This window comes from Octopus bimaculoides, chromosome 8, assembly GCF_001194135.2.
Source record: "Octopus bimaculoides isolate UCB-OBI-ISO-001 chromosome 8, ASM119413v2, whole genome shotgun sequence".
Classification (NCBI taxonomy): Eukaryota; Metazoa; Mollusca; class Cephalopoda; order Octopoda; family Octopodidae; genus Octopus; species Octopus bimaculoides.
Window position 1 is genome coordinate 80891751 of NC_068988.1, and position 18140 is coordinate 80909890.

General features: G+C 34.9%; 1 protein-coding gene across 1 annotated transcript in view; it reads right to left on the reverse strand.

Moving 5' to 3' along the window:
- The window catches only part of LOC106872434 (integral membrane protein 2B), a 31203-nt gene extending 14558 nt beyond the window's left edge, over positions 1-16645 (reverse strand). Inside the window, exon 1 of the mRNA XM_014919437.2 lies at positions 16431-16645. Coding sequence (XP_014774923.1) covers positions 16431-16511 — 81 coding nt within the window. The 5' untranslated portion in view covers positions 16512-16645. The remainder of the gene's footprint in view (positions 1-16430) is intronic.
- Between the last annotated feature and the right edge of the window lie 1495 nt (positions 16646-18140).

Below are 18140 nucleotides of genomic sequence, written 5' to 3' on the forward strand. Positions count from 1 at the left end.
TCCTGGAAATAATTGTTAAGCCCTGGATAGACAGTATATGCAAGAGCATATATATTTCAGTAAGACTCTTTACTATCACACATGGCTCTAGTAACATAGGAATGGATGGCTGAAAATTTTCATGATCACATAAACCCTAACATTTGGCCTCCTAATTCCCCAGATCTCAATCCTTTGGACTATTACATGTGGAATATTGTTGAGAGAGAGGTCAATGAACATGGCCAAAACACCAAAGATTCTTTGGAAGCTGCTATAGTCGGAGTAATGTCCAAAATGAACCAGGACCACTTGATTTGAGCTTGTAGATGATTTAGATCTCATATAGAAGCAGTTGTTGAAGCTGAAGGTGGCTTTATTGAATAACATTATAGAAAAGAAGGTTTATTTTTATTCTCATCACATTTTTTTTAATAAATAAATTTATTATCTGTTATTATACATGTTTTTTTATAAACATAAGTTTGTCCTCAAATAACTTACGCACCTTGTAAACATATATACATTCACATATATACACATATATATATATATATATACATACACAAACATATGGCAAATGAAAGACAGAAGATGGAATATACATACATATATATATATATGTGTACACACACATATATACACATGCATATATATATATATATACATACAAACACACATACACATAGTGAAACTATTTATAACTTACTCTGCTGAAGAATAAAATTATGAAGTTCTATTAATAATAATAAAAAAAGGTATGTTTACTTAAATATCCTAGCAGGTATAAATAGTTACACAGAACTGTAACAGTTCCCATCTGAAGACTGCAGAAGCATGAGACTAAACTCACAAAATAACCACTAAATTTAAATAGACCATAAACTCTACAACACCTCCCTCATTTGTTTGAAACAGTTGTGTGTGTGTATGTATATATATATATATATACAACTATAAAAGTGAGTTTGTATGTATGAGTGTGTGTATGCTCCTTATTCATTCCAAAACCAAGGTGCCGATTTTGAAGTATGGGGTATCAAAAGATTCAGTACTATTTCAGCTACCAATCAAACTTTATTTTAATTGACATATTTGCATTACAAAAATTTTAAATTATAATCTTTTCCTTAAGTCATCTATTGTAAACATTTTAGATGACATCACATTTTCTATGGGAGCGTGTACTTTAAAAGGTATCCATCATCACAACACACGTCTTTCACTTTCTCATCTCCTTCACTTCTGCTCTCTCTCCTCTTTCAATTTCTGCTCTCTTCAAAGAATAAAGAAATAAATTTGTTACAGAATGACCAAGAGAAATGCAGAATAAGAAAAAGACAGAGACAAGAGAAAGAAACAGACAAAAAACAGGTTTCTATAGGAGAAGTTGAAAGATGGAGAGCAAATGAGAGACAGACACTGATGTTCCATAGTTGAAAGTGAAAAAAGACGGCACAAAGAGCGAGGGAAAGAGGGAGAGAAGGGGACACTGATAACCCCAGAACTGGAAGTTTCAGGCCATTTTCACTTTCGTTCCATGTTTCACGTATGCGTAGAATTAGGCATCATCTCTCTCTTTCAATTTCTGATTATAATGTACAGAGAACTCATGCTGTCAACAAGTCACAACTTCCACTAATTAATTGGAATTAAGGTACGCAAAAATAACTTCCTTTGGCGCACACACACACAGTTAGTCCCCACTCTCTTATCTCTTTCCTCAATTTACTCACATTCCTGTTTTCCGAACAGGACATTTGCATTTCGCCCCAAAGTGGGTAACTGATAGGTGGCTGAGGTGGGGGAAGGGGCATCCAGCATTTCTTTCAGAAAAATTAAACTTTCAAAAACAAATTATATTTCTTATATTCATAATCTCTCTTTTTCCACGTGGATAACAAAATCCAAAAAACAGTTAAAAATTAAGAAATTTCGGTGGGGAGGGGGAAATTATAATTTTGAAAACGTGATTTCTGCACAAAATCATATTAAGCCATTTGGTGGATGAGTTACTACCCCCACAACTGATCCTTCCGATTCTTTGATTCCTTTGTTTTCGATGACAGATATTTCGAATATGCAAAAAAACACATTTTCAAACTTTTTAATTCCTCTCCACACCCAAGTTTTAAATTTTTAACATTTTTTTCGAAATATTTTTTTAATCTATGTGGAAAAGTATGGAGATTAAGAATATGGGGGGAAAAATACAAATTCTAATTTCAAATTTTTTATGAAAAACTCCAAAGTTGATCCACACCCCATCCCGCTGTCTAAAAGTGAAAATGAATGGCTGTTTGATCCGTTTCTGCATGCATAGATTTATAGTGAAAGAGCAAAAGGACCACGGCATGTGAAGCCCTCACCATGAAACTCGATATGCTAAAAATAACAGCTAAATGTCTGGACTTGGTCACCTAGGTAATGGAAGCTATCAACTACTTCTAGTTTTTCTCTGCACATTTTCAGTGTTTATTGCTCCTGAGCATCTGCCACATACAAAAACTATCTTCCCAGTTAACCTTCCTCTGACATTGCTGCACCTCTTACATGTCCATAGCTTACACTGGGTACATCTTATGGAGTTTCTACCTACACCTTTTCTACAGATCAAGCAGGGCCATCTACCTGAAGGGATTTGTGGTTTGTCTGCCTTCCTTGACTCTAAGGCCCTTCGATTCTAATCCTTGCTTCCACACCTGAAACTTTATATATATATATGTATATATATGTGTGTGTGTGTGTGACAGAGTGTACATATATATATACAAATGTATATATATATATATATATAGGTGCAAGTGTGACTGTGTGGTCAAGAAGTTCACTTGCCAACTGCATGGCTTCAGGTTCAGTCCTGAGTGGTCTGATAGAAGCTGAAAGAAACCTATTGTATACACATGTGTACATGTATAGGAGTGTGTGCATGCAAGTGCCTCTCCATCCTGACACTGCATGGCAGCAATAAATTAATGCCATTGTCACTTATATCCAACACTTCATGAAAATGCATCTGGCCACAGAGACTGAGAAATAACTTAGTAACAGTTTAGGGCTGGTGACAGAAAGGGCAATCTAGATGTAGAAAATCTGCCTCAACAAACTCCCATATAACTCATGCAAGCACATAAAAGTGAACGTAATGATGATGATAGTGAAATGTAGGTTAAAGAGCATATAACTTTCGATAATGTACTTTCTCTCATGAAATCTGCCTAAACAATAGTTAATTCTTTTCTATGTAATTAATTATAGAGAAAGCTTTTAATGTTTTTTTAATGTATATGATTAATTTTATGAGCCATAAAAATATGTTTCTGTAGAGTTGCTTCTCCAGTAAAATATACCATGTGACTTACTCCATCATGAAAAACTAAAATAGGTTTAAATTAGATGACATCATGGTTAAGAAGTTTGCTTCACAATTTCACAATTCCAGGTTTGGTCCTACTGTATGGCACCTTGGGAGTCTTCTACTACAGCCTTGGCTGACTAAAGCCTCGATAGTGAATATGGTAGGTGGTAAGTGTAGGAAGCCTGTTGTCTGTCTGTATGTGTAAGCATATGCGTGTAGCCTCTTTCCCAAGCATACATTGATCTACAGAAGACCTAGACAATCTCTAGTCAAGTGGTTACTTGGAAGACTAAAAGTTGAACAATGGTTGGTGAGAGCAGTGCAAGTTATGTATAATGATATATTCAGTAAAGTGAGTGTTGGAAACGAGTTCAACAAGAAATTTGGAGTGCAGGTAGGTGTCTACCAAGCTCAGTTATCAAACCCTCTCATCATCCTTTTAGGGCCATAACAGTGAACTTCAAGACCAGCTGCTCATGGGAGTCACTGTATATGCTGATGACTTAGTTTTGAGAGCAAAGATTATTGAAAATTTAAAGCACAAAAAAAAAAAAAAAAAAAAAAATCCTGAAGTGGAATCAAAACCTAGAATTATGAAATCTCAATTCTGCTCTGACTAATCTCCTGAGACTACCTTTCCTTTCCATTACCTACTTCCATCTTATTTTTACTTCAAATACTATTTTATCCACCTATGTATAACGTGGGCTAGCACATCTCCCACTGTCCACTCACTCTCTAACCTCCAAATGCATGTTTTCACTTTCCCTCCCATTACCCCCTTATACTATCTCTACTCTCTCTCAACAATAAATCTGTGTAACTTTAGTAAGACCACAAGCAAACTGACCAATCCCAGTATTCAACCCACCCCATTATCAATACCAATACCACTTTATCCTTCTCCGTAATTGCTTCAAGCAGTGACAATACAGTGCTTGAGAAGGCTCTTTAATCTCAGACAGCAAGACAACATCTTTTGTGTCTGTCCACACACAAACACAAAGCACCCAGTACATTCTGTAAAGTAGTTGGTGTTAGGAAGGGTATCCAGCCATAAAAACATGCCACAAATGAGACATTGGAGCAAATCTTATTGAACCATCCTATCCATTCCAGCATGAAAAGCAGATGGAAAATAACATACATACAAATGATTCTGTGTGCTAAATTTCAAATCTCTTGTCAATAGTCTTGTGACCTACCATCATCATTATTGCCTGATTAATTCACACTTTATATACCTATGTTGTTGTTGTTGGCACTCCGTCGCTTACAACGTCGAGGATTCCAGTTGATCCGATCAACGGAACAGACTGCTCGTGAAATTAACGTGCAAGTGGCTGAGCACTCCACAGACACGTGTACCCTTAACATAGTTCTCAGGGAGATTCAGCGTGACAGTGTGACAAGGCTGACCCTTTGAATTACAGGCACAACAGAAACAGGAAGAAAGAGTGAGGGGAAAAACTGGTGAAAGAGTACAGCAGGGTTCGCCACCATCCCCTGCTGGAGCCTCGTGGAGCTTTAGGTGTTTTCACTCAATAAACACTCACAACGCCCAGTCTGGGAATTGAAACCACGAGTCCGCTGCCCTAACTACTGGGCTGTTGCGCCTCCACGTTTATACCTATATACAGCCACCTATCTACATTTCTCCAATGATAAGTTCTCAACAACATCAGACGCAAATTGTTATTGGTTTCCATGAACACTAGGTGTCTCAATTAGCTGAATTCTTAACTCAATTAACTAAATATCCATCTACCTATTTAACTGTTAAATATCATGCAGCTGGCACTCAGATTAATTTCATTTTATAGCACACTCTTACTCTACTGTAACAAATATGTATATATGTTCACTTAGCAATTCACCTGCTAATACTTTACATTACTGGGAGGCTGTAGTTTTGCTAAAAAGCTTCAATAGAAGTAAAACATTCTCAAAGTTATCTTCTGTATTATTGGTTTACTAATTATTTGAATAGTGTGGCTTTCTGATATTCTAAGCATTAAATATACTTTTATTTACTCACCAGATATCAGATTAATATAATTCAGTTTACAATCAGGTTTGAGTTTTCAGCCAGGAAATTTAAATGTTAATTGTACACAAAATACTACTAAATACTTTGTTCAGTTTACAGAATTTATGCATTGGGTTGGCCAAAAAGTCCATTTAGTATTTGTCAACACTAATCTTCAAGCACTCAAATCAGTCTGTCCCTTGTGTATATGCATTAGTTAGACACTTGACACTTCAAAGCAGTATTTTATGTTTGAGATCAAACTGGAAATGGAGGACCAACATGAATATTATCGACACCTCATGCTTTTTTTTAATTTAAAGAAGGCAGGAAAGCAGTGGAAACCTACAGGAAGATAAGCACTGTGTACAGTAAACATGTGTGCCAGAAGTGGTCTTCAAAATTTTGATGAAGGAGTTAGTCAATATGAGCCTATTTTATGACCAGAATGAATGCAGATATTCTGCAAACATCAAAATTGAATGAAGAAAACCATCTACACCAGCAAGGTTGATGTTTGGGTCCCACATCTGTTGAATGTGGCTAGCTCTACCCAATAGATTTCCATCTGTGAGTTGTGGCAGAAACATGGAGAAAACAATCCTTTTATTTGAAGAGAATGGTAACACAGGACAAACAAACAAACAAAACAAGAAGACTGTCTTTAACAATGTGAAACATAAACAATCATGGGAGAAGTGTGGTGAACCACCGCACACACCCACCAATGCAGGACTTCACCCAAAGAAGGTTGTGCTTTCAATTTGATAGGACTCATCTTCTTTCTGTGGACTGGACAAACTGGTCAGAGTGATCCACCAGAAGCATCCAGCACTTGGTAATTAATAGCATTATCTTTCATCATGACAGTGCCAGACTGCACACTTTTTTGCAGACAGCAGAAGTTACTGGGCTTAGATGAGAAGTTTTGCTGCACCCTCTATAACTGCCCAACCTTGTGCAATTGAAAACTCATTGAATGGACAGACCTTCAATTCTGAAGAGGATGTAAAATTCACCTGGTGAAGCTTTTCACCAGTAAAGACAGGAAATTCTTTGAGCAGGGATAATAGTTACCAGGGTAGCAAAAATTCACACAAGTGCCAAGGAATGTTACTGCCTACTTATAAAGGTAGAAATTCCAGGGTTAAGTGAAATGTTTTTGTATAACACAGATAAATTAAGAAATGGAGTTAAACACAGATGTTATTCAAATCTTTATACTTCCGACATATGTTTCGAAGAAAACATTGATATTATTCCGGAGGGAATAAAATGATGTAAAACGATGCAATCATCTCGTCAGGATAGTGGGGGAAACAACACACACACATCAATAAGCCATTTTAACTGAATGTGATTACTGTGTATATGATGAAGGGGAATGCTGGCAAGTTATTTTTTAAAAAACCATTAATAGATCTATTAACAGTTTTTTAAAAAATAACTTGCCAGCGTTCCCCTTCATTATATATGCAGTAATCACATTCGGTTAAAATGGCTTAGTGATGTGTTTAGATGATTGCATTGTTTTACATCGTTCTGTTCTCTCCAGAATAATATCAATGTTTTCTTCGAAACATGTCGGAAGTATAGAGGTCTGAATAATACCTGCATTTAACTCCATTTCTTAATATATATATATATATATATATGTATACAGAGAGAGAGAGAGAGAGAGAGAGAGAGAGAGAGAGAGAGAGAGAGAGAGAGAGAGAGAGAGAGAGAGAGAGAGAGAGAGAGAGAGAGAGTGGTCTAAAGTTGACAATATTTTGTTTCTTTTTTTCAGGAATAGTTACATCTATTGGTGAACATTCAATGGCATTGGAGAGCAGAAGATTAAAGTTGGAGTTGAGAGGTTAGCAGATACGGAGGAATGGAAGCCATCTCAATATTGGAAAAGAGTTACCTGTATCATGATGATTCACACTAGGCATCAAAATGCTGACATCATGACTGTTGCTCAATGCTCTGTGAACACTGTAAAGGCTGCAAGATGTGACATGGGTAGCTGCAATGGAGACTATGAAGCCATGGCCAGCAGGAGGGGAGACAGTGGGCCTTCTGTGCCCACATGAACAAGGTGATGGGAGATCGGGGCAAGGGAATTCATGCTTTGGTAAGAGAGATGGGTGCTGCAGTTGCAGCTGACCCTAAGTGAGAACTTTCACTATCACTTGTACAAAAGGTGCAAGGAATCAACTCTGAAAGCCAATGAGAACTGCTTGATGAAGGTAAAGAAGCTCCTGAACTGAAGTATGTTGTTGAGCTGAGGATGATCTGATTCTTCTCAGATGAAAAGAACTTCTGCCAGGACCAGTTGCACAACCAGAACAACAGGTAGCTTGCCTACATTCCATGTGATGTCTCATGTATTATGAAAACCAAGTTCTCCCAAATTGTGACGACCTATGGGCGTGTCTCCAGTGACAGTGACATAATGTCATTCCCCATCTTAGAACAGGGCCTTAAGCTCAATTCAAACAGCTATGTGAAGCTGCTGGAAGGGCATATGTTTGGCAACAGGATTTGGCACCTTGTCATATCTCTGGAAAGAGTTATAAGTGGTTGTCAGAGAATTTCTATGACTTCATCAACCCCAATTTCTGGCCTCCTAATTCTTCCAAATGTAATCCAATGGGTTATTACATATGGGGTACAATTGAGACTGACACCAACCATACAGCCTGCAACACCAAGGCCAAGCTGGTGGCCAAGATCAAGGTGGTGCTGAAAGATCTTTCCAAGGACAGTGAGGAACAGATATGCCAGGTTCCATAGCCATTTTAAGGCTGTGGTGGAAGCTGAGGGTGTCTACTTTAAGTAAATTGTAATCTCCCAGCCACAACCTACTTGGAATTGTTTGATTTTTAAAAAATACTTTTATTTTTAGATGGGAGATAGCGTTTTCTTTTCCTTTTATGAAGGCTACAAATATTTATATACAAATTAAATTCCCACACATTTTCTTTCCATGTAAATTTTATCTCTTGTTCCTTAGGTTTTAGCATTAACTTGGGAAAGTAAGAAAGCATTGCAAGATTTGTGTAGTTCACCAAAATATAGAACTGTACATGTACTTTTTGATATTCAGATGTTTATATATTCTTCAGAGTTGAAAGTTCAAATTTTCTTAACTTCATCACATAGCTGGCTTACAAAGTCAGTGCAATCAGGATACATACATATATTCAACAGATAAATAATAAAATTAATTAAATCATATAGTAAGGGCTCAGATGTTGGTTACTGTGGGAAAATTAATAATTAGAATAGAGAGGAGAAATATTGCCAAGATCCAAAAAGCCATAGGATGTGCTAATATTGAACTGAGGCTTGAAAGTAAACCAATTAAGTGGGCACACATATGGCTGTGTGGTTGTGCCTGCTTTGTAACCACATGAATCCAGATTCAATCCCACTGCATAGAATCTTAGGCTGATCAATGCTTAGTGAAGTTAGCAGAAGGAAAGATTGCACACACACACATGTATACAAATACCCAAAAGTAACTTGTTTTAGTTGTTGCTTTATTGCTCTGTCTACTTGTGTATATTTTCCAACAAAATACCTTGTGGTAACACTATATAAATAAATGTCTAGGACTATGGATTATGTGAACAGTATTCATAACTTTAGTTTGGATGTTGCTTAACCCTTTTGATACCAACTTGCCCTGGACCCCCTGTATTAATGTGATCTAAATTTAAACTTTCCATCAATATTTCACATTAATTTATGTTTCAAACTCCAGCTTAATAATGGTGTTATTTTATTAAATTCTTCATCATCATTGTTTAATGTCCGTTTTCCATGCTGGCATGGGTTGGACAGTTTGACTGAGGTCTGGAGAGCCAACGGCTGCACAAGGCTCCAATCTGATCTGGCAATGGTTCTACAGCTTGATGCCCTTCCTAACGCCAACCACTCCGAACGTGCAGTGGGTGCTTTTTATATGCCACCGGCACAAGAGCCAGTCAGGTGGGCCTGGCATTGATCACGTTTGGATAGTGCTTTTTACGTGCCACTGGCATGGGGGGTGGCAGTCAGGGGTTAGAGCAGAATGTAATATTGGTCACTTTACAAGTGTCTTTTCCTTCTACATTATCCCTTTCTTTCTTTTCTTTTTAATTATGAAACTAATAAAAGTAAAATCACATCCTTTATAACTTCCAGAATAACATTTTAAGTGATCAAATTTGTTGATCACTATTTTTAAATTTCTCAGACCACAAGAAACCACTCTCTTAACTAGCAGACCATTTTCGTCTTAATTGCTGTACGTCTGCTCTAAATACTGCCAATAATGATGATTGTCCTTGAAAATCTAAATTTAAACTTAATAGAAGAAATTGCTTTTCACAGGGAACATTTTTCATTCTCAAGAGACTATTAGCATGATATTTAGTATATAAATTTCAGCCACATATTTTCATAAATTTTAATAATCTTATTCATATATTTCTTAATATTTATTATGTTATTTTTTGAAAGTAAATTAATTAAATTTTGTAGTTTTTCTTTTAAATATAAATCTAATGTACAAAGACCTAAATCCTGGAATGTATATAATTGCTATGTATGGAATTTCTGTGTCTTATCATATATATCATTACAGAAATGTCAGTGGAGTCATTAACAATAATTAAATCATGTTTCAGCTGGTTTATAAAATTAACTCTATTGTAAAGAAAAAAAGTATTTCTTATAATATTTAAGAGCAGCACAACACATTAATGTTTCAAATGTCAGGGTTTTGTAAATTCACTTGTCATTCAAGATAATATGTTGTTTTTAAATAGGTACAAGGTTCTTTTAGTAGAAAATTGTTTATTATATGATAACTAGATATAGCACCTGACTTGATAAAAAGTCAGGCCATTACCATCTATAATAACAGTTTGTTAAAAAAAAAAAAAAGACAGACAAAACAAAGCAAAAAAGTATGCAGATCCTTTAAGTTCAAGTTACAGTCAATTGAATGGCCACTACATTTTAGTAAAAGCCACTTTAAATAAACCCAATCACATACAAGAATCTCATATCACCTGGAAACAAATTGGGTTTCAGTCCTTTTGTTATCTGAGAACTGGATCTGTCACCATTTGTTATGTGTATCCCTGTATCAGTTGTCAAGTCTCAATCTTTATTAATAGTCTAGAATGTCATTATAAACTTCAGTTGTAAAGTTTGTATTTTGTTCACTATCACTATCTATGTCAGTGTTTATTTGATCTGCATGAGCTAAATCTATTTTGTCCACCCTTTAGTATTACAGCTGTACCATATTCTGCTGCTCGAGAAGACCCTGCCCACCACAACGGAATTGAGAACCTAAAAACTAAGCTAACACATAAAAACAACTGACACTGGTGTCTCATAAAAAGCACCCAGTACACTCTGTGAAGTGGTTGCCTTTAGGAAGAGCATCCAGCCAGAGAAACCAAATCAAAATAGATGATGGAACCTGGTGCACACCTCGCCCTTGCCAGTTCCTATTAAGCTGTCCAACCCATGCCAGCATGAAAAGTGGACGTTAAATGATGATGATGGTTATATTCGAAATCTAGTTTATTGCAGCTCGCAATTCCTTTTGCAGCGGTACCAAATTAGGTAGACCACCTGTGCAACAATGTCATGTCTCATGGGAATGTAGTATCTTACAGATATTTTTGGACAACTACTGATATGATATAACACTTTCTATCACAACATGGAAGTTTAGAGGCATTCTTACCATTTTGTCAATCAGGTATTTAGTAAACCTCTCTTGTTCTTGTATACCATAGGCATAATCATCTAGGTGAGATGTGAACTTCTCACAAGTCCAGAAAAGGTTGCTATTTCTGGCTTTCTCTAACTTGTGGTATGACGTGTGTGTGTGTGTACTATATGTTCACGTCCACTATCCAACAAGTGGTGTCATTCGTTTGCTATTTTCCATGAAAATATACCCGGCTATTGAGTGGTTCATGCTCAAAAGACAAGGGGAAGCAGATGAGAGCTGCTAACAAAAAATATTGAGTTGTAGAAAAATTTCCACAACAAATTTCATCTGACCTTTGTAAACAGGGAAATGTGAACTTAAAATGATATTTCACACTGATTACTGCAGTGTTTTTTGAGGCCAATTCCATAAATACTTGCAGAATAATTCTTTTAATTTCTTCAACCTGTAGTAATAGATTTACATACTTTCTCAGTGATTATTTCTCCAGATTTCAACTTTTCCCAATGTAGGATATTTAAATGGTGCATGTTTATATTCACAAAAGCACCATTTAGGATCAAACTTCTACTTATTACTACCAATATGTGATAGTATGATCAAGATCTTTGTCGCTGTCTTGCTTGTTTCATTCAAATAAAATTTAGAAAACATTTAAAGCAGCTGTTGAATGAATTCAATGCATGTATGGAGATATTCTGAGGCTTTCTTCACATGAGGCTCACATAGTTGTATGGAGTCTATAAGACTCATTTAAATCATGTCTTCTGCACTATTTAGTCCTTTAGTTTCAATTTTATCAAATTCATCAAAATCAGGTTGATCCGTGTAATCATTGAGAACAATCTTAGATTCAGTCAGATTTTGGTGCTCTATGATAGGAATCAGACTCTTTCAGCATTTATTAATTTCTTTGGGATACAAGCAGATTTTAAATTGATAAAACTTTCAAGTTTCAGAGGTTTTGTTGTTACCAAAACAATATGGCTTTCATACCTTTAATAGATAAAAACAAACATTTTATTAAATCATTAGTGTCCAGATGTTTCATTCTTGCTGTAGAACATTGCAGAAGTAAACAAAATCTGCTGTATCCAGTTCATCAAATACAAGTTTGTTATTATTGTTTAGGTTGGTGTCTACAGTGTTTATCCAAATACACCCCTGTTTCCAAGGTATCCTTTTACATCTAGAATGTTTATTCAAATGATGGCTCAAATTATTACATCAAACCTTAAATAGATTCATGTCAACAGGCAAACGTGGAAAAGCATCATAAATTGGACAATGTATGATGAATATAGAGGAAAAATTGTTTGGAAGTGACTAAACCGATACTGAGAAATATATTAAAAGATTAAAATTATTGATTTAAATCAAATGTTTCTTATGCAAGATGGTATATTTTAGCAATACATTTGGATGATTTGAACTTAATATATAATTAGTAAATATTTAATCAACTTGTGAAAATAGCAGCCAAATCTCTCTCAAACTGTAACAGTCTAGGTTATATTGAATTATGAGGTCCTAGATACACTATAACTGAATAAAAGACGAGGTGGTCATGGCTGGAGCATCTCTGATTATAAGATGGCTGTATCAGGACTAGTTTAAGATTACATGAAAAACAATCCCAGAAGGATTAAATACAAAGTCAATCTTTACAGGATTTGAAGTCAGAAGAAAGAAGGATAAAACTAGGTACTACAAAGCACTATCATTTTAAGAAGACAATAAGTGTACAATCTCAAAATTAGTGGCTTGCAATTTAGAATTACACAAATATCAGTCATTCATTCAAGCTTTAAGATTAAATTCTCCACATCAATAGAGAGAATTGGCACATTTTCCTTGCTTCAAGGAAGAAATAGAGACAGAGGTACAAAAAAAAAAAAAAAAAGAAGTTCAAAATCCCTCTAAGATCTTCAGAACCTGACGGAGAATAAAAGTACACGTAATAGATTCCAAAGTTTACTAAATCAGTGCCAGCCTGTTTGGTACATCTCAAACAGTCATCATGTACAATCACTGACTTTACACAATGCCTTGTCATTTCTTTCACTAAGACAATATTTCTGAACAGTAGCACTTTGTAGCACAATAATATACTATAATGGTGAATCTTGTTTAGAGCTTAACATGTTGGTTAAAGAGAGAGCTATGTTCCATGAACAGTTGTAAGGTTGTGACAAATTTGATAGTCGTACGTGCATTTAATGTTCACTGGTTGAATCAACGGGGTGACAAGATATAACATAATATTTTAATGTACAAAGAAAAATAAGCAGTGAAACATTCAAAAATATACTGCAAGTTAATGGTGAGAAAAGATGGAATTTTTCCGTAGCTTTTTTTTTTTTATTATTCATCATATAGAAATTTATTTTGATAACTTTGCATAAATTATACTACTACTACTACTACTACAGATACACACACACACACACATATATATACATATATATATATATATATATATATATATATATATATATATATATATATATATATATATATATATATATATATAAAGGAAAGAAATAGAAAGAAAAGTGAACCTTACAATATTTTGATAATTTATCTGGCAGACCTTTAAGATAAGCTTTGATATTCTGTATGATGTTACGTAGTAAAATAATAAATGTAAAATTGGCTACAAGGAAACATTGTATAGAAATAATGAATTACGAAAAATAGATCTAAAGCTAAATGATCATTTCTAAAATATTGGAGTAGATTTCTATATTATAAACAACGACTGGCCAGTTATAATAAACATACTGATAAAATAATGTCCAATAGTAAAACAGAATGACGGAACTGATAAAATGTAGAGTGTGAGAGAGAGAGGATATTATGATATATATACAGACTGATAAAATAGTGTCCAGTGGTAGAATACAGAATGATGGAACTATTTAAAAGTAGAGAATATATAATGGAGAGGATGTTTTGATGGCTGCTAGTATTGATTTCACCAATCTCAACAAAATAAAATATAACTCATCCACGCAATAACAGCAATAAAGTAAAATAATAACCTCTCTGAGGCACGCACAAATACATACATTATATGCATGTATGCCTATGTATGCAAATATGAAATAATATTGAGAGAGAGCACAAAGAAGATATTATTTTCTTAGTTACAAAATATTTTTATGAAACAATCCTTTTTACATTAATAATAATGTTATTATATAATTAGCAATACATTAGGAGAGCAATGCGTGTTTGTTTTGGCTGTTTAATGTACACTGCAGTATCTAATTGAGACTTGCTGAAAAACCAAATACTGTTTATTGAAATAAACTAAACAGAAAATTTGACATCTTTCAATTAGCAAAACATTACTATCAAAGATATCAGCCTTCTCCTTCGACTGTCAAAACACGAAGCTCATTTATATAACGCACAGCTCACTATATATATACATATACCCCAGTCACACAAGCACGAAGGCAGAATAAAACAGGATATATATACATACACACGAGCTATATTATAAGTTAAATATAGATTCTTTACAAAAACCGTCACGATCGACTTTTCAACGAAAATCACAACCAGCACTGTTCTATAAAAAGAGACAGACGGAAGGATTGCAATAATTCATAACACCATATATATATATATATATATATATATATATATATATGGTCGATCTAATCGACAACCCGTCTCCATAAATTGAAGGCGTTGTCCCAGAATCATTAGCGCGTTGGGCAAAACGCTTAGCGGCATTTCTTCGGGCTTTGCATTCGGAGTTCAAATTCCACCGAGGTCGACTTTGCCTTTCATTCTTTCGAGATCAATAAAGCAAAATTGCTGGCCTTGTGCCAAAATTTGAAGCAATTATCATTATTATTGCCTTTCATCTTTTCAGGGTCGATGAAATAAGTACCAGTTAAGCACTGAACCCCGCTCCCCAAATTTCAGGCCTTGTGCCTATAGTAGGAAGGATTATCGTTATTAGGATAATGAATTGGCTGAATCACTAGTGTCTGACCAAAAGCTTTGCGGTATTTCTGACTCTTTACGTTCCGGGTTCAATTCCCGCTGAGGTCCATTTTGCCTTTTATTCTTTCGGGGTCGATCAAAATAAGTACCAGTTTAACATTGGGGTCAATGTAATCGACTAGTCCCCTCCCTTGAAAAAATTCAGTCCTTGTGCCTATAGTAAAGGATTATTATTATTGAATTGATTTCAGGAAAATGGCTGGTCACTTCATGGAAACATTATAATATAGCAACAGTTGAGAGCCAATTCTTACTTAAATAATTAGGTACATTAGTGTTTTAACACAAAATCTATAGAATGCCATTGAAAAAAAAAAAAAAAGAAAAGAAATTAAAGAGATCGAGATATTATTTACCAGACAGACAGTACAAACAGCAACAAAATGCAAACGAAATACAAAAATGCAGGCTTGTTAGTTCCAGACATTTAAAAACAACGCAATATACACATACATTATATATATATATATATATATATATATATATATATACGCAGCAGGCAAGGTAATTATTAAAATGTCATTTTGAACAGCTAACACAGATCTGACGGAAGCAAAAAAAAAAAAAAAGAAAAAGAAAAAAAAAAAAACCTACATTTGGAATTCGAAGGAAAAACTGAAGGAGGAAGGATTTGAGAATATAAGAAAATTATATGTAAAATACTTTTAAAGAATTAATGCGGCAACAATTTTAGATGTAGATTATTGATGTCTACTGTTTTTGTTACTGCCATTTGTTTTCCCTGATTGCATGCATAGGAAGAACATGAATGAGTATATACACACCCGTATATGTGTGTATACAGACAAGAGAGCAACGTAGAGGGAGGCGTGCTGCTCGTTTAGTGTGGAGCTGTTTACATAATATATGAAAACAAATAATATTGATAGAGCAAATAACATGGATGCTGAGTAGAAAAAGACTACTAAATGTACATCCTCTCTCTCTCTCTGTCATATCATATAGTTATATATATGCAAGATACACACACATTTATAAATGTCTCAGATATTCAACACTGCCTTGGCTTTGTTGTCTCGTTTTATTGAACATAATAAACACACACACACGTGTGTGTGAATATATATAATCTCACACTCGTTGAGGTTTACGTTATATATATATATATATATTTATATATATTTTTAAAGAAAACTAAATGGTTTATATACGTGCTGTTAAATGAGGTCAAATAAACGCCATTGGTGAATTAAACCAAAACAGAAAGCTTCTATAAACATCAACAACCATCTCCATGTTGTCTCCTATGTACATTGCTTATTTTAAATCTACCAAAATTAAATCTGACTTACCAACGACTCATTCAGAATATCAGGCTGTTCTTCGTCTGCTTTGGGCTTTTTGCCTATCGGCTGGAATTTATAGATAGTCATATTTGTCGGAGAAGTTCTGTCTTTTTTGTTGTTTTTCTTTTTTTGGAAGAGAAGAAAGGACAGAGCTAATGATTAGACACCGCTGCTGTAGTCTCACACAACATACACACACACAATAGAGTCACGACGTCATCGGAACATTTCCGTGAAACTTCGTAACACTTCGGACAACTACGTCAATACCTCCTCCCCCTCTTTCCGCTTTCATGTTACATATATGCTTCTTATCTTTTTTTTTCTTCTTTTTCACATCTTTGTTAATATCTCATAAACAATATTAAATTGACCCTCACAGCTAATTTCGTTTTGTTTTACGGGTTCCGCTGATGACATGTCTATTAGATGATGCTGGTAAATGGGTACTTTAGCTATTTCAGTGCCTCAGCCTTACTCTCACCCGCGGAAATGGTATGAATGTTTTGGGTTACCTTACAGTTTATTAAAAGTCGTCCCTGCTGTTAATAAGGGAGAGAATGTGTATGTCTTTTTGACTAAATTACTATTGTCCACCTCTATATATACTGCTCTATTAAAGAAATCCTACGCTCCGTTAATTCTTTTTCTAATCCTCCTCTGCTTAACATCAGGCAATTTGCTTCTTGTATTTCGTCAGTCAAACTGCCGAAAACAGCCGTATCATCTTCAGACTACACCCTATTACCTTTCAAAGAAATGACACACTAAATAATGTAGTTAGGGACACATTCATGAACAATATCCTGGTCCTGAAAGCCATTCGTCATAATTAGTTTGTTCGCTTCCCTTAATAAGCCATACTATATATAATACTGTATAAAAGCCACATCCCTCTACACTTTACGCTGAACACTTTTGCTCTCTAGTATTTCCTTAGGAACTGCAGTCCCATCGAACTCTCTTTCTGCAGACCTCCAGCTAATGATGCTGAAACACCAACATCGATCTCAGTTGTCAGGGTACTAACTGCACTTCCTCAAGCAAATCAACAACAACAACAAAAAGAAAGAAACATGTTAATATTATGTAAACGAAATAAATGAAATTAATAAATCGAATGGAAGTTAAACAATTGGAATACTCCAATTGGCAAAATTAAATGAATAAAAGTTAACAAAATCTAATAGTTGTAAGTTTTGAACTTCCACGATTCGAATAGGACCTTGGTTGACAGCAACAGCTATAGAGTAAGCTACAGTTAGAGAACGCAGTATGATCTTCAACTAAGTGTACCCTGTATAAAAGGATCAGTGATTCACGCCTAAGATGTTGAACTGATTACTTCTATGCAACTTGTAGCTCGATGAGGGCAGATTAAGGACCACACAGCAAAATGAAACAAGCTTCTGAAATTACTGTCATCCAGTTTCTTTTTCTCTCTTGTACTTTATTTCTTTGTCATTTTCTATCGTTATTGTAAATTGATTACACACGCACACATTGTATATATATATATATTAAAAATGGGGAAGACCAGTTTATGGGATTACTTTAGGTCCCGTCCATAAAGGATCTTTATGGCCGGGAAACCTAAGGTAATCCCATAAACCGGCCTTCCCCATTTTTAATGTACACTGTTCTATATCTAAGAGTGTGCTTCTTTCGGATTTATGTTTTTTTTTACAGACGATATATACATACACACACACACAC